Source organism: Rhinolophus sinicus, chromosome 1, assembly GCF_057876585.1.
Source record: "Rhinolophus sinicus isolate RSI-liver-muscle chromosome 1, RSI-T2T, whole genome shotgun sequence".
Classification (NCBI taxonomy): domain Eukaryota; kingdom Metazoa; phylum Chordata; class Mammalia; order Chiroptera; family Rhinolophidae; genus Rhinolophus; species Rhinolophus sinicus.
Window position 1 is genome coordinate 100715118 of NC_142501.1, and position 27467 is coordinate 100742584.

General features: G+C 43.6%; 1 protein-coding gene and 1 pseudogene across 6 annotated transcripts in view; both read right to left on the reverse strand.

Moving 5' to 3' along the window:
• DIP2C (DIP2 acetate--CoA ligase C (putative)) overlaps window positions 1-27467 on the reverse strand; it is a 343900-nt gene that overhangs the window by 95404 nt on the left and 221029 nt on the right. For all 6 annotated transcript variants that reach the window (XM_088802036.1, XM_088802038.1, XM_088802041.1 and 3 more), the window contains 4 exons: window positions 23938-24147; window positions 16706-16840; window positions 14186-14305; window positions 11878-12075 (listed from right to left, as the gene is read on the reverse strand). In XM_088802036.1, the coding sequence (XP_088658162.1) occupies window positions 11878-12075; window positions 14186-14305; window positions 16706-16840; window positions 23938-24147 (663 nt within the window). The remainder of the gene's footprint in view (window positions 1-11877; window positions 12076-14185; window positions 14306-16705; window positions 16841-23937; window positions 24148-27467) is intronic.
• Window positions 12755-13281, reverse strand: LOC109439097 (calmodulin-binding transcription activator 1 pseudogene; annotated as a pseudogene).

The following is a 27467-nucleotide window of genomic DNA, read 5'->3' on the forward strand; positions in this document are numbered from 1 at the left end:
AAAAGGCATTTGACCAATTCCAGCACCCATCTGTGATAAAAACTCTCAGCAAAGTGGGTATTGAGGGAACATATCTCAACATAATAAAGTCCACATGTGATAAGCCTGCAGCTAACATTAAAGTCAATGGTGAAAAGTTTTTTCCTCCAAGATCAGCAACAAGACAAGAATGTCCAACCCAGCTGCTTTTATTCAACACAGTATTAAAAGTTGCAGCCAGATCAATTAAGCAAGAAAAAGAAATAAATGGCATCCAAATTGGAAAGGAAGAAGTAAAGCTGTCATTATTTACAGAAGACATGATACTATGTATAGAAAACCCTGAAGAATCCATCAAAAAAATGTTATAACTAATAAATAAATTTAGTAAAGGTGCAGGATACAAAAGCAATATATAGAAATTTGCTGCATTTCTATACACTAATAATGGACTATCAGAAAGAGAAATTAAGAAAAGCATTGCAAGTAAAATTTCATCAAAAAGAATAAAATACCTAGGAATAAATTTAACCAAGGAGATGAAAGACCTGTATGCTGAAAACAATGACACTGATGAAAGAAACTGAAGACACAAATAAATGAAAAGGTATTCTGTGATGATGGACTGGAAGAACTAATACAGGCATACCTGTTTTATTGCACTTCACCGATAATTGCATTTTCACCAACATCAAAATGAGACCCGCCACCAACAAAAACATTATGACTTGCTGAAGGTTCAGATGATGACTAGTACTTTTTAGCAATAAAGTATGTTTATTTAAGGAATGTACATTTTTATTCAGATATAATGTTATCGGAAACTTAGACTACAATATAGTGTAAACATAACTTTTACATACATTGGGAAAACAAAAAATTCATGTGACTCACTTTATTGCAATATTCTTTTTATTGCAGTGGTCTGGACGTAATGTACAATATCTCCAAGGTGTGCATGTAATGTTAAACTGCCCACACTACCCAAATCAACCTATGGATTCAATCTAATCCCCATCAAAATTCAAATAGCACTTTTACAGAAATGGAACAAACAATCCAAAAATGTATATGGAACCACAAAAGACTCTTAATAACCAGAGTAATCTTGAGAAAGAACAAAACTGGAGGCATCACAACCGGTGATTTCAAACTACACTATAAGGCTATAGTAATCAAAACAGCATGGTGTTGGCAGAAAAACACACATAGATAATTGGAACAGGATAAAGAGCCCAGAAATAAACCCATGCACATATGATGAATAAATTTACAACAAAGGAGCCAAGAATATGCAATGGGGAAAGGACAGTCTCTTCAATAAATGGTGTTGGGAAAACTGGACTTCCATATGTAAAAAAATGAAATTGGACTATTTCTTACACCATACACAAAATTAACTGAAAATGGAGTAAAGACTTGAATGTAAGACCTGAAACCACAAAACTAGAGAAAGCACAGGTGATAAGCTCCTTGACATTTGTCTTGGTGATTTTGTGGATCTGGCAACAACAGCAAAAATAAATAAGTAGGCACATCAAACTTCTGCACAGAAAACGAAACCATCAAAAAAAATAAAATAAAAAAAAAAAAATGAAAAGGCAACCTACCGAATGGGAGAGAATATCTGCAAATCCTACCTCTAACGGGGGTTAATATCCAATATATTTATAAAGAACTTGTACAACACAGTAGCAAAACCCCCAAAACAATCCAATGAAAAAATGGGTGGAGGACCCGAATAGACATACCGATGGCCAACAGACACATGAAAAGACACTCAACACCACTAGTCAGAGAAATGCAAATAAAAACGACAATGAGATACCACCTCACACCTGTCAGAATGGCTGTCATCAATAAATCAACAAACAAATGTTGGCGAGGATGAGGAGAAAAGGGAACATTGGTGGGATTGCAGATTTATGCAGCCACTATGGAAACAGTATGGAGGTTCATCAAAAAACTGAAAATAGAACTTACCATAGGATCCAGCAATCCCACTACTGGGTATTTATCCAAAGAAAAGAAAAACACTAACTCAAAAAGACATATGAAGCCCATGTTCATTGTAGCATTATTTTTTTTTTGAAGGAACTTATTCTTTATTGTATAATTTTTTCTTATTTTGAGTCAATCTCAAAATTACTGAAAATATCAAGTATAACACAGCAAACTACATTATTTCCTCAAGCCATTTGAAAGTAAGTTACCAGCCTGATGCCCTATCGCCCCTGAATACTGAATACCTAAAATAGTTTATATTTCCAATAAATGACGACACTCTCTTAGATAATGACAATATAGTTATCCAAATTAGGAAATTAACATTGAAGTCCAGTTGTCCTAATAACATTCTTTGGGCCCTAGTCAGAATCACATGTTGCATTTAATTGTCATGTTTTTTTTAGTCCCCTTCATTCTGGAACAGTTACTCAATATCTGACTGTTATGACCTTGACATTTTTGAAGATTACAGGGTCAGTTATTTTATAGAGTGGCCTTGAAGTGGATTTGTTTGGTGTTTCCTTGTGATTAGATGCCAGTCATCCTTTTTTTTTTTGTACGCATATAGTTTTTTTATTAGTTTCAGGTACACAAGACAAAGTAATACTTAGACGTTTATCATTTATATCCCTCACACTGTGTGAATCCCCTTCCCCCCATCCACTATCCCTCTGACATCGCACAGAACCATTACATTTCCACTGTCTCTATTCCTAATGCTGTACTCCATTTCTTGTAAGTATATACATACATATATATATATATATATATATATATATATATATATATATATATATATATAAAATTATAGTTGGCATTAATTATTGTTCAGCTTCAGGTGTACAGTGCAGTGATCAGGCATCTACATCAGCCCTGAGGTGGTCTCCCAAATGGGACACGTGTCCATCGGATACCCTACAAATTTTTTACAACATTATTGATTATGTTCCCCAAATTAATTTTCAAAACCCCGTGGCCATCTTGTGGTTACCGACTATTTTCTAATCCCCTCACCTTCCCCTTATCCCCACCCCCCCGCCCCTCTAGCAACCCTCAGTTTTTCCTCCATGTTTCCAAAACTGTTTCTGATTAGTTCATTCACTTATTCTTTTCTTTAGATTCCACATATAAGTGAGATCATATGGTATTTGTCTTTCTCTGTCTGACTTATTTCACTTAACATAATGTTCTCTAGGTCCATCCATGTTGTTGCAAATGGTAAGATTTCTTTCTTCTTTGTGGCTGCGTAATACTCCATTGTAGAAATGTACCATAGTTTCTTAATCCAGTCATCTGCCCATGGGCATTTTGGTTGTTTCCATGTCTTGGCTATTGTGTATAGTGCTGCAATAAACATAGGAGTGCATAAAGTTTTTTGAATTGGAGTTTTGGATTTCTCTGGATAGATACCTAGGAGTGGAATTGCTGGATCATAAGGTAGTTCCATTTTCATATTTTTGAGATACCTGCATACTGTTTTCCATAGTGGCTGCACCAATCTGCAATCCCACCAACAGTGCACACGCGTTCCCTATTCTCCCCATCCACACGAGCACTTGTTGTTTGTTGATTTATTGGTGACAGCCATTTTGACTGGGGTGAGGTGATATCTCATTGTGGTTTTTACTTGCATTTCTCTGATGGTTAGTGAGGTTGAGCATTTCTTCATATGTCTGTTTGCCATCTGTATGTCCTTTTTAGAAAAATGTCTCTTCAAGTCGTCTGCCCATTTTTTAATTGGGTTGTTTGTTTTTTTGGAGTTGAGTGAGATTTTTTATAAATTTGTGATATTAACCCCTTATCAGATATATCATTGGCAAACACCTTTTCCCATTCAGTAGGATCCCTTTTTGTTTCATTGATGGCTTCCTATGCTGTGAAAAAACTTTTTAGTTTGATGCAATCCCACATGTTTATTTTTTTCTCTTACTTCCCTTGCACGAGGGGATATATCAGTAAGAATCTTACTCCGGGTAATGTCTTTGAAGTTTCTTCCTATATTTTCTTCTAGGAATTTTATGGTTTCAGATCTTACATTTAAGTCTTTAAGCCATTTTGAATTTATTTTTGTTTATGGTGTAAGGAGGTGGTCCAGCTTCATTTTTTTGCATGTGTCTGTCCAGGTTTCCCATTTATTGAATAGACTGTCTTTACCCCACTGTACATTCTTGCTTCCATTGTCATAAATTAAATGGCCATATACGCATGGAATTATTTCTGGACTCTCTATTCTGTTCCATTGATCTATATGTGTCTGTTTTTATGCCAGTACCATGCTGTTTTGATTACTGTAGCCTTGTAGTATAATTTGATGTCAGGTATTGTTATACCTCCCACTTTGTCCTTATTTCTCAAGATTACTGAGGCTATCCGGGGTCTTTTATGGTCCCATATAAATTTTAGGATTATATGTTCTATTTCTGTGAAAAACATCATTGGTAGTTTGACAGGAATTGCGTTGAATATGTATATTGCCTTAGGCAGTATGGACATTTTAACTATATTAATTCTTCCTATCCATGAACATGTTATGTGTTTCCATCTACTTGTATCTTCTTTCATTTCTTTCTTCAGTGTCTTATAATTTTCTGAGTACAGCCCTTTTACTTCTTTGGTTAAATTTATCCCCATGTATTTTATAGTCTTTGAAGCAATTTTAAGTGGGACTTTTTTTTTTAATTTCTCCTTCTGTTTCTTCTTTGAGTTAGCCTTGGAAGGTTGCACGCCTCTAGAAAATTGTCCATTTCTTCCAGATTGTCAAATTTGTTGGCATATAGTTGCTCATACTAATTTCTTAAAATTTTTTCTATTTCTGCGGTGTCTGTTGTCACTTCTCCTCTTTCATTTCTGATTTTATTAATTTGGGTCCTCTCTCTCTTTCTTCTTTAATGAGTCTGGCTAAAGGTTTGTCAATTTTGTTTAACTTCTCTAAGAACCAACTCTTGGATTCATTGATCTTTTGTATTGTTTTTCTGGTTTCTATTTCATTTATTTCCGCTCTGATCTTTATTATCTCCTTCCTTGTACTCCCTTTGGGCTTATTTTGCTGTTCTTTTTCCAGATCCCTTAAGAGTGAAGATAAACTGTTGATTAGTGATGTTTCTTGTTTCTTTAGGTAGGCCTGCGGTGCTATGAACTTCCCTCTTAGTACTGCTTTCGCGGCATTCCACAGATTTTGTGTCGTCGTGTTTTCATTTTCGTTTGTCTCGAGATATCTTTTGACTTCTTCCTTGATCTCCTGGTTGACCCATTCATTATTTAGTAACATGTTATTCCGCCTCCATGAATTGGTGTGTCTTCCAGTTTTTTTCCTGTAGTTCATTTCTAATTTCATAGCACTGTGGTCAGAGAAGACAACTGGTATGATTTCAATTTTCTTAAATTTATCAAGACTTGTTTTGTGGCCTAACATGTGGTCTAGCTTGGAAAATGTTGCATGTGCGCTTGACAAGAACGTGTATTCTGTAGCTTTGGGGTGAAATGCTCTGAAAATATCGATTAAGTCCAAGTGGTCCAATGTGTCATTTAAGGCTTTTGTTTCCATATTGATTTTCTGTCTGGAAGACCTGTCCCTTGTTGTCAGAGGTGTGTTGAAGTCCCCTACTATGATAGTGTTACTGTTGATCTCTGTCTTTATGTCAGTCAGTATCTGTTTTATATATTTAGGTGCTCCTATGTTGGGTGCATAGATGTTTACTAGGGTTATGTCCTCTTGTTGGATCGATCTCTTTATTATTATATAGTGCCCATCTTTGTCTTTTAATATGTTCTTCATTTTAAAGTCTATTTTGTCAGAAATAAGTATTGCAACTCCAGCTTTTTTCTCTTTTTTTCCCCTTTATCTTTTTTCTTTTATTTTTTATTTTATTAAATTTATTGGGGTGACAATTGTTAATAAAATTACATAGATTTCAGGTGTACAATTCTGTATTACATCATCTATAAATCCCATTGTGTGTTCATCACCCAGAGTCAGTTCTCCTTCCATCACCATATATTTGATCCCCCTTACCCTCATCTCCCACCCCCCACCCCCCACCCCCTTACCCTCTGGTAACCACTAAACTATTGTCTGTGTCTATGAGTTTCTGTTGTGGTATATAAACCAAAAACAACAAAAGAACAAGACAAACAAATGAGAAACAGAAACTCCAGCTTTTTTCTCATTTCCATTTGCATGAAAAATCTTACTCCAACCCTTCACTTTCAGCCTGTATGTGTCTTTTGATCTGAGGTGAGTCTCTTGTATACAGCATATACAAGGGTCTTGCTTTCTTATCCACTCAGCCACCCTATCTCTCTGGATTAGAGCATTTAATCCGTTTACATTTAAAGTGATGATTGGTAGGTACATAGTTATTGCCATTTTTAAATTTGTAGTTAGATTGTTTTCATCTTTCTTCTATTTACAGAAGTCCTTTTAGTATTTCTTGCAATGCTGGCTTGGTGGTAATAAATTCCTTTAGCTTATTCTTTTCTGGGAAGCTCTTTATCTCTCCATCAACTTTAAATGATAGCCTTGCTGGATAAAGCAATCTAGGTTGTAGGCCTTTGTTTTCCATCACTTTGAGTATCTCCTGCCACTTCCTCCTGGCCTTCAATGTTTCTGTAGAAAAGTCATTTGATAGTCTTATGGGAGTTCCCTTGTATGTAACCCTTTGTCTTTCTCTTGCTGCTTTTAGGATTCTCTCTTTGTCTTTAACCTTTGCCATTTTAACTATAATGTGTCTTGGTGTGGGCCTGTTTGGGTTTATCCTGGTTGGAACTCTCTGCACTTCCTGTGCTTGTATGTTGGTTTGCTTCATCAGGTTAGGGAAGTTCTCAGACATTATTACTTCAAATATGTTCTCAATCCCTTGCTTCCTCCCTTTACCTTCTGGTATTCCTATGATGCGCATGTTGTTGCGCTTGATGTTATCCCAGAGGTCTCTTAAACCATCTTCATGGTTTTTTATTCTTTTTTCTTTCTGTTGTTCTGTTTGGGTGATCTCTGCTAACTTGTCTTCTGAGTCGCTGATTCGATCCTCTGCTTCATCTAACCTGCTGTTAATTCCTTCAAGTGAGTTCTTTATTAGAGTAATTGTGTTCTTTAGTTCTAACTGGTTGTTCATTGTGATTTCTCTATCCTTCTTTATGTTGTCTCTAAGCTCCTTAAACATTCTTATCATCAGTGTTCTGAACTCTGTCTCTGATAGGTTGGTTACCTCTGTTTCCTTTGGTTCCATTTCTGGAGGTTTCTTCTGTTCTTTTATTTGGGACGTGTGTCTTTGTTTCCCCATTCTGGCTGACTCTCTGTGTTTGCTTTGATGTATTAGGTAGATCCCCTAGAGTTCTTAGTTCTTGCTGGGTTATCTAGTATGTGTCCTTCATATTTGACTTGCACTACTTCACTCTTCTCCTCTGCGTGTGCTCCAAAGGTGACTCTTGTGTTGTGTATATTGTCCTGTTAAAGATCTTTAATTGCTTTTCGCTTGTGAGTAGGTGGGGTTAACTCCTAGGCTGACTAGTTGTGAGACTTGGCTCTGCCCACTGCAGGGTGTTCTGCTGCATGAAGGTTGACCACTTAAATGTGGTTTGGCCTCTATGGGCTCTTGTGCCTGTAAGAATTCCCTCTGGGTGTGTCACTTGTAGGTCAAACCCGGTAGTAGTCTGGTTTGGTCTGGAGTTGGCCTCTGGGTATGTTGAATCTTGTGCCTCTTAAGCTGGGCCCTGGTAGGGCAATTTCAGAACAAAGCAAATCACCAAGCACAACAACAACAACAACAACAACAACAAGGAAAAAATCAAATACATTCACATGTAAAAACAACCGACAACCCACACTCAACACAGGCAAAGATATCAAAGATATAAAGACAAAAGAAAAAAGAAAAAAAAGCAGCGCCAGTCTTGGCTTAAGCCCACCAAGTAATCTCCAGGTCGTCCTCTGCTGTAACAAAGAGTCCTCTGCGTATTGTGCAGGCAGAGCCGGTCACCTGGTGCCCAGAGTGATGTTGGAACTGCAGATTTAGATGCGTGGGGCTGAGGGGTCTGGATGATAGTTTCTACAAAGTCAGTGCAGTTTCTGCTCTAGCCTGCACATATGTGTGCACTGAGAGTAGCACAACCAGCCCTGTGTCCAGTTCTCCTGAGTCTTAGGGCACTTCTTCTGCGCGCGTGTGTTTGTGTGTGTTGCGGGCGGGAGATTTCTGAGCTGCTGAAAGCCCAGAACTGCATCTGCTTGCCGCCTACTGCTGATCCCTGGGAGTGCCTCCGCAGTTGTAATTGCCCTGCCCTAGGCAGGCCAGAAAGGGTAGGGGCTGGGGATGGAGGGGTCTTCTCTCTCCCAGCCCAGCCATGTCACACTCTTCCCGGAGGCCAGAAAAGGTGGTGGGTGGGGGTGGAGGAGTCTCTTCCCTCCTAGCCCAGCAAAAATCACACTCTTCCCAGCCTCTTCCCTGGGTCAGAGCTGCACGCCAGTCTTCCCAGAGCCTGAGCACTAAGGTTCCTCTGTAATCTGACACCACTCCTCAGTTCAGGGGCCAGTTTAAGTCTCTGGAAGGCTGGGGATTGGAAGAGCGGGGGTGAGGGGTCCAGGTATGGAGTTTGTGTCCTTTGTCCACCCTAGGGCCCAACTGGAGTTCTCACTGAGGTTATTGCCTCAAATGCTGGATATGCTGCCCCCTCGGTGGGAGAGATCAGCTGTGGGACGCAGGGAAAGAGCCCACCTCCTGGCTTTTGTGTTGTCTGTTCCATCCTGGGATCCCCTGCGTCTCTGCAGCTGCGGATGTCGGACTCGTTTCCACAGCCGCAGATGCGGACCGCATTTCCATAGCTGCAGATACGCGGCGTGTCCCCACTCTGCTCCCTTCCCTCTTCTCCTGCTCGCCCAATTTGCCCACTTTCAAGTAATCCTTGCATTGGAGCATTATTTACAACAGCCAAGATAGGGAAGAAACCTAGGTCTACATCAATAGAGGAATAGATAAAGAAGATGTGGTACATATATACAATGGAATGTTACTTGGCCATAAAAATGAAGGAAATCTTACCATTTGCAACAAAATGGATGGACCTAGAGGGTATTATGCTAAGTGAAAGAAGTCAGACAGAGAAAGACAAATACCATATGATTTCACTCATATGTGGAAGAAAATAAAAATAAAAATAAAAAACTGACCTCATAGGCACAGAGAACAGACTGGTGGTTGCCAGAGGTGAAGGCAGGAGAGGTGGTGGTGGGGCGTGGCAAAACGGGGGAAGGCCATCAAAAGGCACAAACTTCTACTTATAAAATAAACCATGAGGTTCTAATGCATAGCATGGTGACTCTAGCTAATACAATTAATAATACTGTATTGCATACTTGAAAGTTGGGAATTAGACATGAAATTGCCCCGATTTAAGACAAGTTCAACAGATGCTATAACTGGGAGAACAGATCCTGGGACCCAGACAGCAATGTGCATGTAGGAGAACAAAACATGTGGGAAAGATGAAAACACCATCCTATTACGTATGGCTTTTAACTTTACTTCAGGTTGAGTGAGACGCAAACACTGTGGAGCGTGGAATCCGGGGTGGGGGTGCGGGGAGGTGGTCAGAGCCTACAGGGAACATGGTGGCTAGTTCACCTGGAAATTGCATGGGGGCTTGGGAGGCCATTGCCAACGGTGCAGAAACCCAAAAAGATACAGAAAGGCTGCTCGATGCTTTTCTAGTTCAAACATCTAAATCCCTCGAAATATATGGGGCAAAAGCCAAAAAGCAAAGAAAAGAAATAAAGAAAAAGATGAGCATTTGTTTGGGAGAAAAGCCGCAAGCAAGCCAAGGGATCACTGTAGGATTACGAAGCACCATGGGTTCTCTTTAGCATGTTCTTTTATCTAGATTGGTAAATAAAAAGCAAAAGATTTCTTAAATAAGTTTGTTCACTACCTTTATTCGCCCTTTGTATTTTCTACTAAAGACCTTGTTCTTGGCTGGGAATTCTGCTACCCGAGGGCTTGGCAGGAAACTACACTTGGGGCTGGATGAAACTACCATGCTATAAAGGTCTGGTCCTTTGCTTATACCAAGTTACCTGGTACTAGAACAGTTCTTACTCATGAACTTTTCTGTGTCTTTTCAGCAACATCCACCACTCAGTGTTCCTCTGTTTAGTGTTTCTAAGTAGAAAGCACATTTCTAAAGCTTTCATCATGTTAGCCCACACGTTCACTTTACATTCTGATAAACTGTAATCTTACATTTGGAAAGGCACAGCTTTCCGATGCTCCTGTAACGAAGCAAAAGCCAAGATTGACCCTCAGTCTATGTCTCTTATCAGTGATTAAAATACAGCAAAATATAGAGGACTGAAAAGCAGGAGTTGGATGCCTTACTATAGACACACCAAATTGTCCTAGATGGCTGATCTGGAGCTGAACCTCAAATTTACCTTAGGAAAGTCAGCCCCATCCGTCCTCCTTTCTGGTGGTGCTTCCAGTCTGGCTCAGCACCGGGGACCACATGTCACTCCTCTTTGAGCCCCACGCCTTGGTGCCGTGTGGGGCACAGAGTGCTTCAAATACCTTAAGTGTTTGCGCACCTGTGGCTGACGGACAAGGCAGCGTTCATGTGTGCATACAGGTGGCGGTTAGAATTCCCTAACCGCGGGCAGGTATGCCCTGAAGGACAAGTAAGGAGCTGCATCTGACAGGAGATGATGCTCACCCAAGAGAGCCTTCTAGTTTTCTGACTGCATAAAACCCATTTCCAGGAGCATAACTAGAAAAAAGAAAAAATCCAGCTTATGCCTCATCATGGGTGAAATACCCTTTAACTACTTAGAATTACGCAACGAAGCCATTGAAAACAAGGTGGCTATGAAACATGCTGCTAAGGTCTGTGTAACTGCTGTCCACAAGATGTCCGGGACAGTGGCTGAGTCTGGCTGGGGGTTCCTGGGGCCCCACACCCCCAGAAGGCTGGACTGCACATTAGTTCATGTAACATCTGGCTCTTGGCCTCAGCTGCTAATGTAGACATCTATTTCTTTCCTACCTGTACTTCGAAGAGTGTTATTGCCATAAAAACTCAAAGTTTTAAAAAAAGTAATCTAACTTCACACATGCAGATATGAGTTATGAAACTGGTTTTTACAAAGCTGCAGCAGATCGCATGAATAGAACCTGACAATCAGATTTCTCACGGCCTCTTCTCCATGAACAAAGAGAAAGGGACCCCTCTGGTACAATTAACTATTTCTGAAAATTTATGGACTGCGTTAATTGCACTGAACAAAGAATTAAAGAAAACCTTCTTTTGTTTTCTGAAAAAGCACTTTGGAAACAGATTTCGCTTCTTCTGAATGATACATGTCAGAGTTTAGACACACCTTTAAGTGCCAACCCTTCCTGATTTCATGAATGTCACAGACACATTTCAACAGGTAACACCTAACACCCTGGGACAGTGGTCGTCACTACGTTTTTGGATCCAGACTCAAAAAACATTTAACCATAGTAACTTTTCTTATTCAAACCAAAACATTTCCCTGAAATATTTCCTTTCAGAGTCTATGTATTTTGCACTGGAAACATAAGGCAGCACAAATATAAGTTAGCCATCTGGGAGTGGCAGGTGTGTGCAGTTAGCCATCTGGAGTGGCAGGTGTGTGCAGTTAGCCACCTGGAGTGGCAGGTGTGTGCAGTTAGCCACCTGGGAGTGGCAGGTGTGTGCAGTTAGCCACCTGGAGTGGCAGGTGTGTGCAGTTAGCCACCTGGGAGTGGCAGGTGTGTGCAGTTAGCCACCTGGGAGTGGCAGGTGTGTGCAGTTAGCCACCTGGAGTGGCAGGTGTGTGCAGTTAGCCACCTGGAGTGGCAGGTGTGTGCAGAAGCAAACAAAGGCAGCTGAGCCCCATGGGATTACCGTAAGTGAGGATGTACAGGGGCTTCCCATTTGTATCCATCGTGGTCAAGCACGGGGCCTTTGGCGAGATGGTTCCCCATCGCTGTAAGGCGGCTTCTAAAGACGGGGGCCAATTCGTAACCACACCGAGCTGTTCCCCACGCATGGCCAACATCTGCGCTCCCTCTGGCTTTGGCTGGTTTGGATCTGGTTGTTGAACTAAATACATGTGAACACAAGAGGTTTTCAAAAAAAACACATCCATGTCAGCATGATCACGTTTTTATCCCTTTTAAAGAAGCTAGGAGATATATACTCAAGGTATAAACTTATTAGAGCATGGAAAGCACGCACACATGCTTTTCTAGAATCACAGATGTAATGGAGGCACTTAATTCTTACAATTTCCCCAGCGGTGTCGGGTGAGGTACCCGAATGCATCTGTGAACTGACAGCAAGTAAAGCTATATATATGAACATGCCTTGAGTACAGGATTGTAACACTTAGGTTTAAGAAGTCGGTTGTCTACATACGAGGTATGATTAAATAATATGGTGAATGTTTAAATAAAAACAAAAACATTATTACAGTAAAAGGCACATTGCCATTAACCCCCCTCAAAATACTCCTCCTTGCTTTGAACACACTTATCCCATCATTCTTTCCGAAGCCGTTCTGGACGTCCTCTTTCGGGAGTTTCCTTTTTTTTTTTTGTTAAACTGAAGTGAATTTTAATACAGAAAATGAAGACAGTATTTTGCAAATTTATCGCTCAAAGGTATATCTCTATTTGCGGAAATCAGCGTGTTACACTTTGAGAGATGAAATGTTACAGCTTGTACACCAAAATTTAAAAATTAAATTGAAAAATGAAATGGTTACCAAGGTAATGCAGGTCAGGGGATCAAAGGTGAAGGGTCATACATTATAAAAAAGAAGTCCAAAAGGATGGCTGCGTCATGATCACTCATTAGTGTTCCAGTGGTGCGTCTCTCTGGGTAAGCTTGAACACTTCGGCAGACATTGAAGCATCTTTTTCAGTAAAAACATGTTTACATGACTGCTATTGCTGTTCCTACGATCATCTCCTAGAGGTGGCATGGTGTTCAGGACATAGTAGGTGCTAGTTCTGCAGAATACATTTTGGGAAACGCTCTCTGGCTTGTTTTCGGCAGCCATTTCCCCTCCGTGTACCACATCCTCTTCCTCCTTGTGACCGGGACCCCGTACTGAGTGTCCTTAATTGTGCTGTCATAGCTGCCTTGAATTCCTGAATCATTTTGACTTTGGGGAAGAGCCAGAAGTCGGACGGTGCCAGATCCGGTGAATAAGGTGGATAAAGACACACCGTAATGTTTTTATTTGACAGAAACTGCCATATACCAGAAGCGATGTGTGACACAGAGCGTTGTCATGATGGAGGATGATTTACAGCATACTTAAAACACACCATCTCTCAACCGTAGCTCACACCTGACTGCACTGAACAAGTTGAAACTTGTCACACACTGTTACTGAGGTTTGACGTGCCGCTTCTTGTATCAAAGATCCTGGCCTTTCCATTGGATGGCACTCGGCAGTAGTATTCACCGTATTTTGTGACCACACCTCACGTACGAGTAATTCTGGACTCATATACGAGTAATTCTGGATCTTGCTAAATTATATTCTGCCCTTAAATACTGAGATGCAAATTTAAGTTTGCTAGAAGTACTATGAATGACAAGCACAGATCATATTTTCTAGAGTAAAACAAAAAGAATGCCTCAAAATGAAATACGATTTGCCCAAGTCTTTAAAGAGGTGAGAAGCTGAGATTTTTCTTTTTGTTCCTGGAAGAGGTTTCTCTCAGTTTGTGATGGACAGCTTCCACGTAGTAGAGAGAACCAGCTGCCTCTTCCTGTGGTGTAAAGTACAGAACTAGGGGCTTGCGTTGGATGTGATAAGTGTGCTTTGTTTCCACTTCTGGGGTTTGTGTTAAGAGGCTCATAAGCACAGCTCCTGGATTCGTAAAGTGGGGTGGAAGCAGCTGTCTGCTCTCTGTGTGCATCCCAGGCTTATTCTCAGGGGACTGTGTCACTGTTGACAAGGTTTTCCATGATTTACTTGCATGTCTGAACCCGAGAGAGTCCTTAGAAAGAGGCATGGCTGACGGGACAGTACTCGCACACCTTCACAGAACCTCCAGTCTCCAGAGAGGAGTCCTGCCTTCTAGTGAATGCCAAGGTTATTGTCTTTAAAAGGTACACTAGCCTTGCTGGAAAAATATCATAGTGTATGGGATCAGATGCCATTAAAACAAAAGGGGGTGGGAAAGGGTTCTCTTACCTTCTAACAATTCTTCAAAGTCGTCAACGAAGAATTCCCGTAAGGGTGGTCGTTTAGGTCGTTTGAGGGTGTTGACAAGCTGCTGAATTTTCGCTGATACCCGGCTACTGACTGGCACTCCTGAAACACAGAACCCCGGGTAGAGGGATGCCTTAGCACACTGAACAAGCACCACAGTGCAGTGGCCGTGACACGCACCCACAGCTCCATCGGAGGGATGGTCTTAAGACCAGTGTCCCGCAAAGTCCCACCTGGGATGATGTGCCGAGGGAGGACATTCTGCTGGGGGACTCTGCTGGGGGACCCTGCTGGGGGACCCTGCTGGGAAGCTGCGAGAGACAAAGTGACAGCAGACATGATTCTGCTTCACAACTTTGTAGAACGTCCTACTCTTGTGATGTTGGGAAGACCGGGCGGGGTCCCACCTCCAATGCCTAAAACAGGGTCTGTCACCTCCTCACTCACATGGTTTCAGGTCCTCTCTATCAACAGGGCTAAGAGAGCTGATGAAATAGTGAGACCTTCTGAGGCCATCTCTGCTGAGACCACTGTGGTGTTCGACCTCCTGAGGCCAAGAGAATGTTCTGCTGGGGATACAAACTCGGGTGCCCCACAGCGACGGCACTGCCCCCCACCGCTCATGACCACCGGGTGCCTCCCGCATCTCATTTCCGTTCTCCTGAGTGAACATTCAGGCAGTGCATCCCAGAAGCACAGCAATGAAAGTCTCTAAGTTCAGTTTCTTGCACAGAATGCTGGCATGTATTTATCCATGAGCACTGAGGAAAACTAACTTCACGTTATATAATACATTTATTACAACAACGAATGTGACATCATTTTGAAAACTGAGTAAGTGAAATAAATGATCACTGAAAAAGGCAAGGGCTTTTCAAAGTTTAAAATTACCCAAATTAATGAACAAAAGCAGCACCAAGGTGCCGCCGTCCTCAATGGTCACATGTGCCTCTGCAAGGGGCTCGGTGACCATGGTGTGGGCACTGTGCAGAGCCTGCTGTCTGAGAACCGCGGCCGCAGGGGGGTCTTCCCATAATGGCGTGGCAGTGCCCACCTCCTCCACTGCAGGCATCACAGAAACAGACCTCAGTCTTTGTAATGAATATGACAGATTCAAAGAAAACTTTCTATCAAATGAAAGCACTTTAACGATTGCCTCAAAATACTTCATGAGCACCTTCAAAGTTGAGATGTGAAATATTTTATAGTTTCGAAAATATACAAAAAGACACAACCCAGACTCCTCAGTACCTGAACAGTGTTTCCCCAGTAAACAGTCAGACCTGATTCGGTCCAGACGAACCCAGGTCATTTCACAAGGCTGCTGCTTCTCCAGCTGCATTCAGAACATGAAGGACCCGAGCTGAGGTCTGGGGCATGGCCCAGAAACTGCTTTCTGACAAGTGCCCCAGGGGATTCTGAGAGTTGGGGTCCCCACACGCTGAGGAACACTGGACAACACGTACGTTATGGAGTCACAGGGACACGTCTGAACCCACCAAGGAGAGCGGGGGAAGATGCTGGACCTCACAGTCAGGCTACTAAGATGCCGGCGACCAGAAGAATAGCAACGACCAATTTAATAAACAGCAAACTTAGTGGAGAAATAAACCAAACACTGAAACGCAGAGCATTCCAGGGGAACTAACCAAATTGGAAACTGGGGGACTTCAAATGTATGAATGGGGCTCATGAACCCCAGCGCCTCTAGGCTTTGGCCGTCCTGGAGCCGTCTGCTGCTGTGAGAGGCTGGGCCCAGGCTTCCTCCTCACCTCCAAACAACACAGTGTCACGGGACACAAGCACAGTGGGGTGGATGGCACACCGAGGCCACGGGAATAGCATTTCATGTCATCATCGGGGTCTATTCTTACTTTCATGGCCCTGAAAGGACTGAGACTTAGGGAAAGCAGAATAAAGCATGCAGCTCACATCACGCCTGCTGCTGCATGTTGGGTCACAGAAACGGCCCCTCATGAGAGCTTATCCAGATTAAAGCTATGAGGAATAAAAGAGAACCCCTACTGCTACATTTTATCAAACCACTAATACTGTTTCCAATGCGGAGAAGAAACAACTCTCTTTCTTCCAAAGTCTAAAGTACCACACTGCCCCACATCTGTCAATTACTTTGTTCACGTCTGACTTCATCCTGCCCCTCTAAGTAACCATTCACGATACTGACACTAGCACACTAATTTGTTAATTGCTGAACCAACATTAGTTGTTCAACAAGAACATCAGAATTTTATCCAATTTCCTTCTCACACCAAATTCCCACATCATCATCATTGTTTTCCTACAAGGAGTAATGCCTGGTCAACTTGGAGACAATGTGCTTTGTTGGAACTATGCCACTTTCTATGGGACGCGTGTAAAGAGTTTGGTGAGTTAGATTCAGTGAGCTGTTTATCTGGAAGAAACACATCCAATCGTGGTCTGAAAGGTAAGTTAGTGGAAATCTGCCCATGAAGGAGGGAGAAAAAGAGCTGGGAGACGTACCGTCGCCAGTTTCCATGAGCTCGGCGTTGCCGTACTTGGGTGCAGTCCGCGACGTGGCTGAGCCTTGGGGCCTCTCTACCTGGATCGCGTGCTCTGAGGTGTACGTGGTCACATCAGGAGGTGCAGAGTGGTTTTCTGTAATGAAGCACATCACAGGTTCCCTGATTCTCATGGCAGAGTTATTCTGAAGGCAAAGGAAGCAACAGGGTTTCAGAAACTGCCATGTTCTACTAGAGACCATGATTCTGAATCAAAGTCCATTACAGAAATCTCAGCATAAAGTGACTTTTAAGATAATTCAAACTGCTCAAAATGGAACAAAGTGAGGCAAAACTTCAGATATAATAGCATAACAGGCGCCATCAATTTAACTAAAATAAGATTTTCAAGCAGCCAATGGAAAAAGTGACAGAGCCATTTTCCCATCTGTCACTATCACAGCTGCTGAGCTCAAGGTTCGAGGCAGAGCTCTGCAGATTCAAGCTCTGGGCAGTGTCCCAACCTCTCTGTGCCTCAGTGTCCCCATCTGTCACAGAGGATGGTGGCGACTTCCTTACAGGGGACGTAAGGTTCTCAGGACATTGCTTGGCAGAGGGTGAGCACTGGGCATGTGTGTGCGATGTGTGCCTCGGGTCCGGGCACACAGGGAGACCTGCAGCAGGCCCCACAGCGCTCGTCCACTGACAACACTGATGCTCAGCGGTTAAATGGGAAGGCACAGCTGTGAATAAGGCTTTCAGGCGAGCAGGTAAAGTAACACTACCAATGACATTTGCTTCAAATCAGCACCTAAAACAAAAGCAGCTAAAATGTGAGTTCACTGCATTTCAATTTTATTCAGATTCACTGTGTGTGAAGCTGTAGCCTCATCATGGTTGACAGGCGGCCAGTCCGTCTCCACGCTGGGCAGCAGGAACACTGCCACGTTCCCACTTGGAGGTTAGGAAAAAGAATGATTCTAGTATATCTGGTGACTAAAAAATAGGAATAGTGACAGCTGGGTGACTTCAAAGTACTTTCCAAATTTGTTTAGACGTCACTTCCCCTCCCACTCGCTGTCCAGCTCCTCACACGTGCTGCCTGTGGGGGTATCGCCCCAGCAGCTGCATCTGTCAGGAAGCAGAAAACGTTCTGACACTGCAGGGACATACTGTGCCCTGCTATTCTGATGATGGTCAAGACTCCAAGTGTTTAACCAGCTACCTATCTTTTGGGGAGCCCTTAACAGAACCTTGTGTGTAACAGATGCTCAGGAAACACCTGTCAATGGGGAAGAAAGTAGAGTCAGGCTGAAGGAGTAGGTACATAGGTCTGAGACGCTCCAGTTCCAGGCACAAGGCCATGAGGACACGCGCTCCAGGAGCACTTGGAAGATTAGGCCACTCAGCAGAGTGGGGCTATGTCCTGAGCTTACAGCCCACTGCTCCTCAGATCAACTCTGCAGTAATTTCATATCAAGAGAAAAATGGCGGCCACCCTTCCAGCCATCTGCCAAGCATCCATCCCCTCAACCATGAGCGCCACCACACAGCTACCGTGACGCTCTCACACATGCCCCACAGGAGGCGCTCTGCCTCAGCCAGCCCTGCATGGCTTTCGCTCTCAGCTGCTGACATGGGTCCCCGAGAATCTGTAATGCGAGACAGGCACAGGAAGGAGGGCAGGGAGTGCACTCAACCACTTTCACGACAGCACCCGCACACCACTTTGGTACCGTCTCAGCAGAGCTTCCGTCTCTTCTCTTCCAACAAGTCACGCTGTTTCTGGCTGGGACCATTTCCTGGTCCCGCGGAACCCCACCTTGGAAACCTTGCTCCCTCTGCTTGTGCAGGTGTCTGGCTCAGGTGGGCTCTGTGTCCTATTCAGAGGCTGAAGTCACCTGCCCATGGCCCACACTGTCCACTCAGCAAGTCTGGGGGAGCAGCTCAAAGAATGAGCAGGTAAGTTACAGACAGACGAGTCTGGGTCTAATGCCCGCTGAAAGGTAGCATTCTTTAATTCTAACTGTGTGAATCGGAACCCCTGGGGTCAGTGGTGACAGATCCATTTTCAATCCCCTTCTAAATGAAGAGAAAATGAAATCTGGTTTTCACATACAGAAAGCAATGTGCTCGTGGTTCACTAACTGACGATGGACAGTGAGTGGTGCATTCAAAGGAACCCAACCTTCCATACACCAAGCTGTCCCATCCCGGGTTTCCTACAGTCACTTGACTGCCACTGTCACTGAGAAGGAAAGAAGGAAGGGCGGTCCGTGTGATACAGGCCCTCAGCCCATCGGGTCTGCCCAGCTGCCTAAGAGGACACGACCATGCCCTACACATGGCAAACCAGGCCCCTAGATGAAAACGTGCAGGTGAATAAAATTCAGTGGTGATGAACAGTGATGCTGGGGGAGAGCCGTGCTGCGTCCACGTGCCACCAAACAGAAGGGGGACTTACATGTTGGTTTCAACAGTGAAGGCCACTGTCCAGCTCATGGAAGGCACCTCACCAGGACGCTCCAGTTGGTGTCTTGACCAAAAGTGACACATGACAGTATATCACGTAAGGATTTATCTTATACCTTTAGTGACCACTGAGGAACAAAACATGTGGTTTACCTTGTCTTCCGTGGCAGGTTAACTTTTCTTGTGTGTGTGTGTGTGCACGTGAGTGTGAGCGTGTGTGATGTGAGTGTGAACACAGCATGAGTGAGAGCGTTGAGTGTATGTGTGTGATGTGTATGATCGTGTGCTAGCAGGAGCACATGTGTGAGTGAGCATGTGACTGTGATTCTGTGCCGTGTTAGCATGTCAGTGAGCATGTGAGCATATGTGTGAGCATGAATGTGCATGAGGGCGTGTGTGAGTGCGAATGCGTGCATGTATCTGTGAGTGTGTGAGCCTGTGACACTGCTAATGGGACTCACGGCTGCTGCTCAGTGGCAAGCGAATCACCTGGGGACTAGCCTAGATGCTTAGAAAGGGCTCAGGGTCCTGTGTTCCCGCTGCTTTCAGCCCGCATCCTGCGGGTCAGGGTCGAGCTCAGGTCACACAGGTTCTCAGCCCCGAAGCGCCTGTCCCCCACCTTCACGCAGGACAATCACATCAAGATGTGACTGCGACTGGTAGACACATTCTAAGAAGTACGTTCTAATGTCAGAACAGGGATCTCCAACATCGGAAAACAGCTTCCTGATTACTATCCACAAACACAAACTCAGGAGGGGAGTTCCAATTGTCACACAGCCCACAGTGGGGTTGGCACGGGGGCACTGAAATCTTTATTGTGCATGCAGTGTCACTGTGCTTGGCTGGAAAGAGCTCTCTTTCTGTTTCTGTTTGTAACAAGCAATAGAACAACGACACTGAGGAGACAGCAAGACAGCAGCGTCACCCACTGCCTGCCCCAGCTGGTGGGCGTCTGACTCATCAGCTGAGTCTTTGGGCCATCCTGTCAGCTCTCTAAGCCTCACTGTGCACTGTGGCTGAGGGAGCTAAGTGACGCCCTGCCCAACATGCCGCAGTGACGTGATTACTGCCACCGGTGGTTTCTCCCCTTGTGTGGGGACCCTTCCTCTCAAGAGCTCCAAGAAAGTCTGCAATTCTCACGTGCATAATGGTGGCCGTTACGACTGAGGTAAATGCATTTAAACATTGGAAAAAGTCAGGAAGTAAACAGGTGGAGTTCTCTCGTATACACCAGGTATGGGTGAGGTCAGCAGGCACAGCTGCAGAATGGGGCATACAGAGGACAAAGAGTTTGGATACTCATGGGTCCCCAAATCATTACTTTGATTCTAAGTATAAAATCCAGACAAACAATGTCAGTTTTGATAGATAAAAATCTCCAAAGCATTTTTGGGGAAAAGAGACAGGATCAGACCTGGACCCTAATAACACTGACAAGACAATGGGGTACAGGGTGGGGCCAGTGTGTCGGTTCCAGGAGCACTCTGGAATGTGGGCTGCTGAACAAAGCAGGTAGCCTTAAAAACGGGGAGTGGATGAAATGGACAAAAATGTAGAGAGAGGGCCATGGCGGGGCCTCCTGCAGGAGGAAGGGGACCAGGTGTCGGGCCACCAGTAGGGGAGGGGACCAGGTGTGGGGCCACCAGGTGGCAGGCAAACCTCCAAAGCCAGGGTTTGTCCACAGGAGAGCTGAGAAGCTTTATTTACCGCTGACTAAACACGATGACACAGGATGAGAAGCCGGCACTGGGACCTAACAAACACTCCCAGTCACGTCAGCTGGTGAGAGGCCCCCCCAAGCCAGGCTTCTCTCCTACTGCCTGACCCAACAAGCAGCGAGAAACGGGTACTTGACGGAAGAGGCTCATTTCTTCCTGGTGCTTCTAAGGCAAAATCCTTTCCTTTCTAGTTGCGACAGAGATCGTGTGGCCCACGAAGCCTGAGGCCTCATCTCCTGGCCCCTTGCAGGAGAAGCTCGCTGCCCTGCTTATGAATACGAAGCTCTAGCTGCAAGGACTCCTCCGCTGGGGTGGGGTGGGGGCAGCAGGGGGACCCAGCCCCAAGCCTTCATCACCGCCCCATGTACTGGGTAGTTTGAGGCTGTAAATGTTTGAACGCATCAGTAGAGAGATCATAAAAGAATTCTCTGATACTTCTGATGAACTTTCTCACAACGGTGGCCATGCAAGCCCTCTGAATAAACTCCCTAGAGACCCCGAATCTAGACTCAGGCTCAGGCTCCTCGGGCCAGTGCATGAGGTGACCTCTGACTCCCACCTTCTCACAGGACCTACAGAGACTTCGCTTGCTGATGCAAACAGCACACACCAACAGCAGCGTTCACATCAACAAACTCTAAAAGATTCTGGAAATGGTAATTACTTCCATGAATATCTAATAAGCCGTCCCCAACACATGGTTATAGTACCCACACGTGATGATGTCCCAGACGTGCCAGTTAACAAAGAGTGACAGAGACCTGAGAATAGCTTCTGTAGAAGCTTCTTTAACTCCCTGAAGACACAAAGTTTGGTTCTGAATATGCAAGAATGTTGTCTATCCGCTCTGTTCTTCTCTCTTAGCCTAGAAACATCTTCAATTTCTCCACTTCTACGTAGAGAACTAATTCCGATAAAATCTTTCTCTGGTGGCTTTTATGAATGTGCCTCTTGCTATTTAAAAGTGTTCCAGTGATTCTGGTTACTTTAAGCTATGTCCCTCAGCTTTGAGGGCTGACAGAACATTCTAGAGACACAAATCCCTTCCTCTCCAGTTGTCTTCAGAATGTTAGGTACAGAGGTCCTGAGTAAGCACCTTCTGATAACGATGCAGAACTTTCTGGTTCTCGCTGTGTAGCGAGGGCCTTTGTGAAGAGAAGGTGTCACTGTGTCTGTGGCGCGGGGACCACCTAGGGCAGGGCTCTTTTGCCTGCGTCATGGGTGTGCTCAGGTCCATTCTCACATCTCAGGATGGGGAAGTCTTGGTGGTCCCCGTCAGCATTATAGGTGTGACACTAACAGCACGTCATACAAGACATAGCAGCAGGCAGAGCTGTGGAAGGGACTGTGACGGCACACAAAACCTGCCTGACGTGGGGACAAATGTGTGCGTCATAAGAACCCAGGAGGGCCTGGGGTTTCGCTCTAACATGACGGTTGCTTCTGGCCTCTGTGGGCTTTAGCCTCCTACTCTCCTCCCTGCGGGGGTGGGGGGGGGGAGAGGGGGCAAAGCAGTGTCTGCGTGTTACCAACACCTTCCCACAGGGTTAGAAGCACAAGCTGATGGTTCATTTTACCCTAAATTCCTTAAAACATACATGTGCACACGTACACACACACACACACACACACATACACACACACACACACACACACACACTTTCTTATTTGTAGACTCTGGAGCGCAACAGCAGGTCAAAGATTGCCAAGTCTGATTTTTTACTTCCTCTGCTTTGTCACTGGAAAAAAAAATTTTAATTCTCATTTCATTATTTTGCCACAGCTCTCTTTCAAACCACTTTTTTTGTATTTACACTAAATTCCCTGATAGTCTAGGAACTTATCTTTGTGCCAAAACAGAAATTGCTGAAATGTCACACACTCAGAAGCTATATTTAGGTTACACCGAGACCTATGTACAGGAGTCATACACCCTTTTATAGTCTGCATGAATTTAATCCTCCATACCATCACTTCCTCTGGCACTCCACGTGCAAATTCACAAAGAGAGAAACAAATGCACTGATTCGTGTACTCAGACGATGTTTCCCTTGTTAGATTCTGGCACTCCCTTGGAGGGGACTCAGTTACAATCACACACGTTTCCAGGGCTGGGTGAGTGGCACAGGTGACAGAATAACCCCGTGTCAAAGCCCCGTGTGGGTGCAGAGTGAAGCATGTGCCGGACCACAGCCACTGGCTCAGGCTCCAAAACACACAGGAAGAAGCTTTACCACCTAGAAATACTTAACGGTCACACATTTCCATTTAATTTTTAACTTACTGTTATTTCAAACAGAGGTTCTCAGGGCACGTTCACCAACGTACATGTTGCTGAGAACATGTGACACTGAAATTTAATACCACTTTGCATCTGAGTATTACTTTTAAAAATTTGGAGGAACTTTCCTATTTTGTCCTTTTTACTCACAACAGTTCTGAGGGACAAAGAAAAGAAATTACTCCAGGAAGCAGTGACTTCTGAAGACACAGCATTCACATGAGAACTGAGACCAGACTCTGCGCCCTGCCCCCACACACTGGTCTCATTCCTGATACTAATGAAATGTTTGCAAATTTTAGGCCACTGAGCTGATCTGGCCTGTGTACATGTCCTTCACACTAGACAAGGACTCGTTTCTGTGGCAAAATGAGTGACCAGCATAAGTGGCGGCAGGAAAATGTGTACCCCACTGACCTGCCTGAAAGGAGTCATTCCGCTCACTCCTCTCCTCTCGTAGTTCTTAACAAATCTCCTTTCCACATTGTTGCCAGACATTTCAGGCAATGCTTCCTAACTGCTTTTTCCAACACAGAGGACGTCATTTGTCATAGAAGCTACGTACAAGCTGATTTCCAAGGTCAAGGTAAACTCACTGTGAAGGCCCGCCTAGGTGCACACTTTAGTGTGAGCAGAAAGCACGCGAACAAACACGGCCACCAGCATCCCAGTGGAGCAGACGCGTTCCTTCCCGAGCAGAGGCTGTGGCTCCAGCGCGAGGACACCTGCAAGGGCAACCCAGGGCAAGCCAAGGCAGAGCGGGCGGGAGCACTCACTCACCTATGTGCGTCTGGGCCATGACGTCCGCCAGCCGGTGGGCAGTGCCGCTGCCCCCGCTCTGGGTGGACGAGGACGATGTGGTGGACGTGGTGGAGCCGTGGATGGCCTGGCTGATCCAGTGCTCCATGTTGATGCTGCCCTGGCTGGAGGTGGGCGTCCCCTGCGAGTCCCCCTGCACCGAGCCCTCGTCGTCCGAGCCAGAGGAGGTATCTATGGGACAGAGCAGAGATGCAGTGTGGCCGAGCCAGGAGACACACGCGGACCCAGCCCCCAAACACAGGCCTGCTGCACTCCTCCGGGTCATCCCCAAGGCCACGCCAGTGTTTCATCCAGAACACCTCCAACTGCTATCAGAAGGGTTCCTGACATTACAATCTCAGACTGAGACTTTCCAATTCTCTCCACTCAACAGTTTGGGAAGAAACCAAAGGTATTCTTTGCACAAACACACAAAGCAGGCAGCCACAGGCAGCATTTTCTCAGACATGCTGGACTTGCACGGGCTCCAAAGTGAGACTGTTTGTAGCCTGTGTTCAGTCCCGAGGGGGCTCTCTGAGCTGTGACTTACTTTCGAGCGCAGTTTAAGTACAAGACAGCCTTGCGCCTCCTCAAAGAGTGAGGTGCCGGCGAAGAACACGGAGGGGCCCCAGTCACTGACCTGCACGAGCCAGGTCTTCCTCCTTCCAGGGGACAATAATTACCACGTGCACTTTATGGACCAGCACAATGTATTTACTTTTACACTTGTCTCCTACAAATTCTTTCATTGTTTATTTTTCTATCTGTGAAAATTGCTTATCTTGAATTGAGATAAAACATGTCACTTTTCTTTAAAATTAAGGAAATATTTTTCATTTAATGTCTTTTCACTTAGCAGCAAGGTTTTCAAGACAGAATTATTGGTGGACTTGTTACTTAAACTTCAATGTAATCCTGACATTTAGGACCCTACTTACAGGTGACTTATGTGACATGCCACAAGGGAAAAGAATGTGAGTAGCTCTAGAACATTTAATGAGAACAAGAGAAATCAAGACGTAGGACCTTTTTTAAACACAATATTTGTAAAGGATACTTACATGAATACTTTATTATCATTGTGATATGACCTATGCTCTGTGAAAACATTTTTTAAATTTGTTAGAAAAGCTACAATATTAGCAGCCTGACAAATTCTGTCCCCCTGCCCTGCCTCTTAAAATAACTTAGAATTATAATTTACATAGAAATAAAATGTATACAATTTTTGTATTCAGACCCAAGACTTTTTTCAATTTTTTTTATTGTGGTAAAATAAATACATAACATGAAATTTGCCATCTTACCCATTTTTAATTGTACAGTTCAGTGGTATTAAAGACATTCATAATGTCATGTGACCATCACCATCCATCTCAATAACTCTTTTCATCTTGCAAATCTGAAACTCCATACCCATTAAACTCCCCAGTGACCCTCTGAACAGCCCCTGGCACCTACCCTTCTATTTTCTATATATATATAATTCTGACTACTCTAAGTACCTCACAGAAGTGGAATTATGCAGTATTCTCCCTTTTGTGACTGACATATGTCACCCAGCATAATGTCCTCAGGGCTCATCCACATTGTAGCCTGTGTCAGAATTCCTTTCCTTTCTAAAGCTGAATAATATTCCACTGGGTGGATGGACATTTTGTCATCCAGTTGTCTGTCGATGGACACTTCCACGGTTACTTCCATGCTCTGGCTGTCACGAACATGGTGCACAAATCTCTCTTCGAGATCCTACTTGTAGTCCTTTTGGGTGTGTGCCCAGGAGTGGAACTGCTGGATCACATGGCAGCTCTAATTTTAACTTTTCAAGGACGCTCCACACTGTTTTCTATAGTGGCTGCATCCATTTATAATCCCACCAGCAGTGCATCAGGGTTCCAATTTCTCAGCATCCTCACCAACACTTACTGTTTTCTGTTATTTTCACAATATTAGGCATCCTAACGGGTGGGAGGTGTCATCTCACTGCAGTTGTGGTTTGCGTTTCTTACTGATTAGTGATGCTGAGCCTCTTTCCATGTGCTTATTGGCCATTTGTATGTCTTCTTTGGAGAAATGTCTGTTCAAGTCCTCAGACTTAAGACTTTTGAGAAATGTATATACCCATATATCCATACCGAGTATTACCATCTCCCCAGAAAGTTTTCTGATGCCCTTTTACTATCAGTTTTCATTCCTCATCCCACCTTTTCACAAGAAAACTACAGAACAACATCCCTCATGATACAGACACAAAAATCCTTGAAAAATATTAGCAAACAGAATTGAGGAACATACACAATGTATGGGACACCACAACCAAGTGTGCCCAGGGCTACACATATGAACATAAATTATAGTTGATTTGACCTTCAAAAGTGAATTGTTGTTATATAGCATGCTAGCAGAATAAAAAGATAAAAAGCCCTAAGTTAACCTTAAAAGTCAAAAGGAAAAAAACATTTCACAAAATCAAATACTCACTTTGTTGAGAAAACCTCTCAACAAAGCAGAAACAGAAGGCAATGTCCTCAACCTGATAAGAACACCCATGAAAACCCACAGCTCACATGGTCTTCGATGGTAAAGACGGAAGACATTTCCAAGACCGAGAACAAAGCAAGGATGTCCATTCTTGCACTTCTACTCAACATTATCTGGAAGGTTCTAGTCATTGAGATACAGCAAAAAAAATACATCAGGGCATCCAGATTGGAAAGAAAACAGTAAAATTGTCTTTATTCACAGATATGCTCTTGTATGTAGGAAATCCCAAGGAACATATCTAAAATTCTTGAATTAAGAAATGAGTTTAGCAAGGTCACAAGATAAGTTTAGCAAGATAAAGAAAAATGATCTTTATACAGATATTAACAGTGAACATTCTGAGAATTAAATAATAATAAAAATTCCATTCACAACAGCATCAAAAAGGATAAAAACCTTAGCCATACATCTAACAAAAATTCAAGGCAATAGCTAATAAAAATCCTAAAGCTTAGCCTAAAATTTACTTCGAAATACAAAGGATTTTACGCACAAAAATAAAAAGGAATTTACATTAAAAAAAAAATACAAAGGATTTTATACAAAAATACAAAAAAATTTAATTGGAAATACTGAAATAGCCAAAATAATTTTAAGAAAGATGGAGGACTTCACTACCTGGTATTGAAACTTACTATGAAGTTACGGTAACCAAGACAGTGATATTAGCACAAAAGGCACAAATATCAATGGAACAAAGCTGAACCCAGAAATAAACTCTTATATTTATGGTCAATCAATTTATTTTTGACAATGTTCTCAAAATAATTTAATGATATATAGATCATCTTTTCAACAAATGTTGTTGGGCAATGGGATAATCCTCATACCAAAAAACAATAAACAAAACAAAACACCACCATAAATCCTTACCTCACACCATAAACAAAAATTAACTCAAAGTGGATCAGAGACCTAAATGAAACTTCTAAAACTCCCAAAAACACAATCTATAAAATAATAATTGA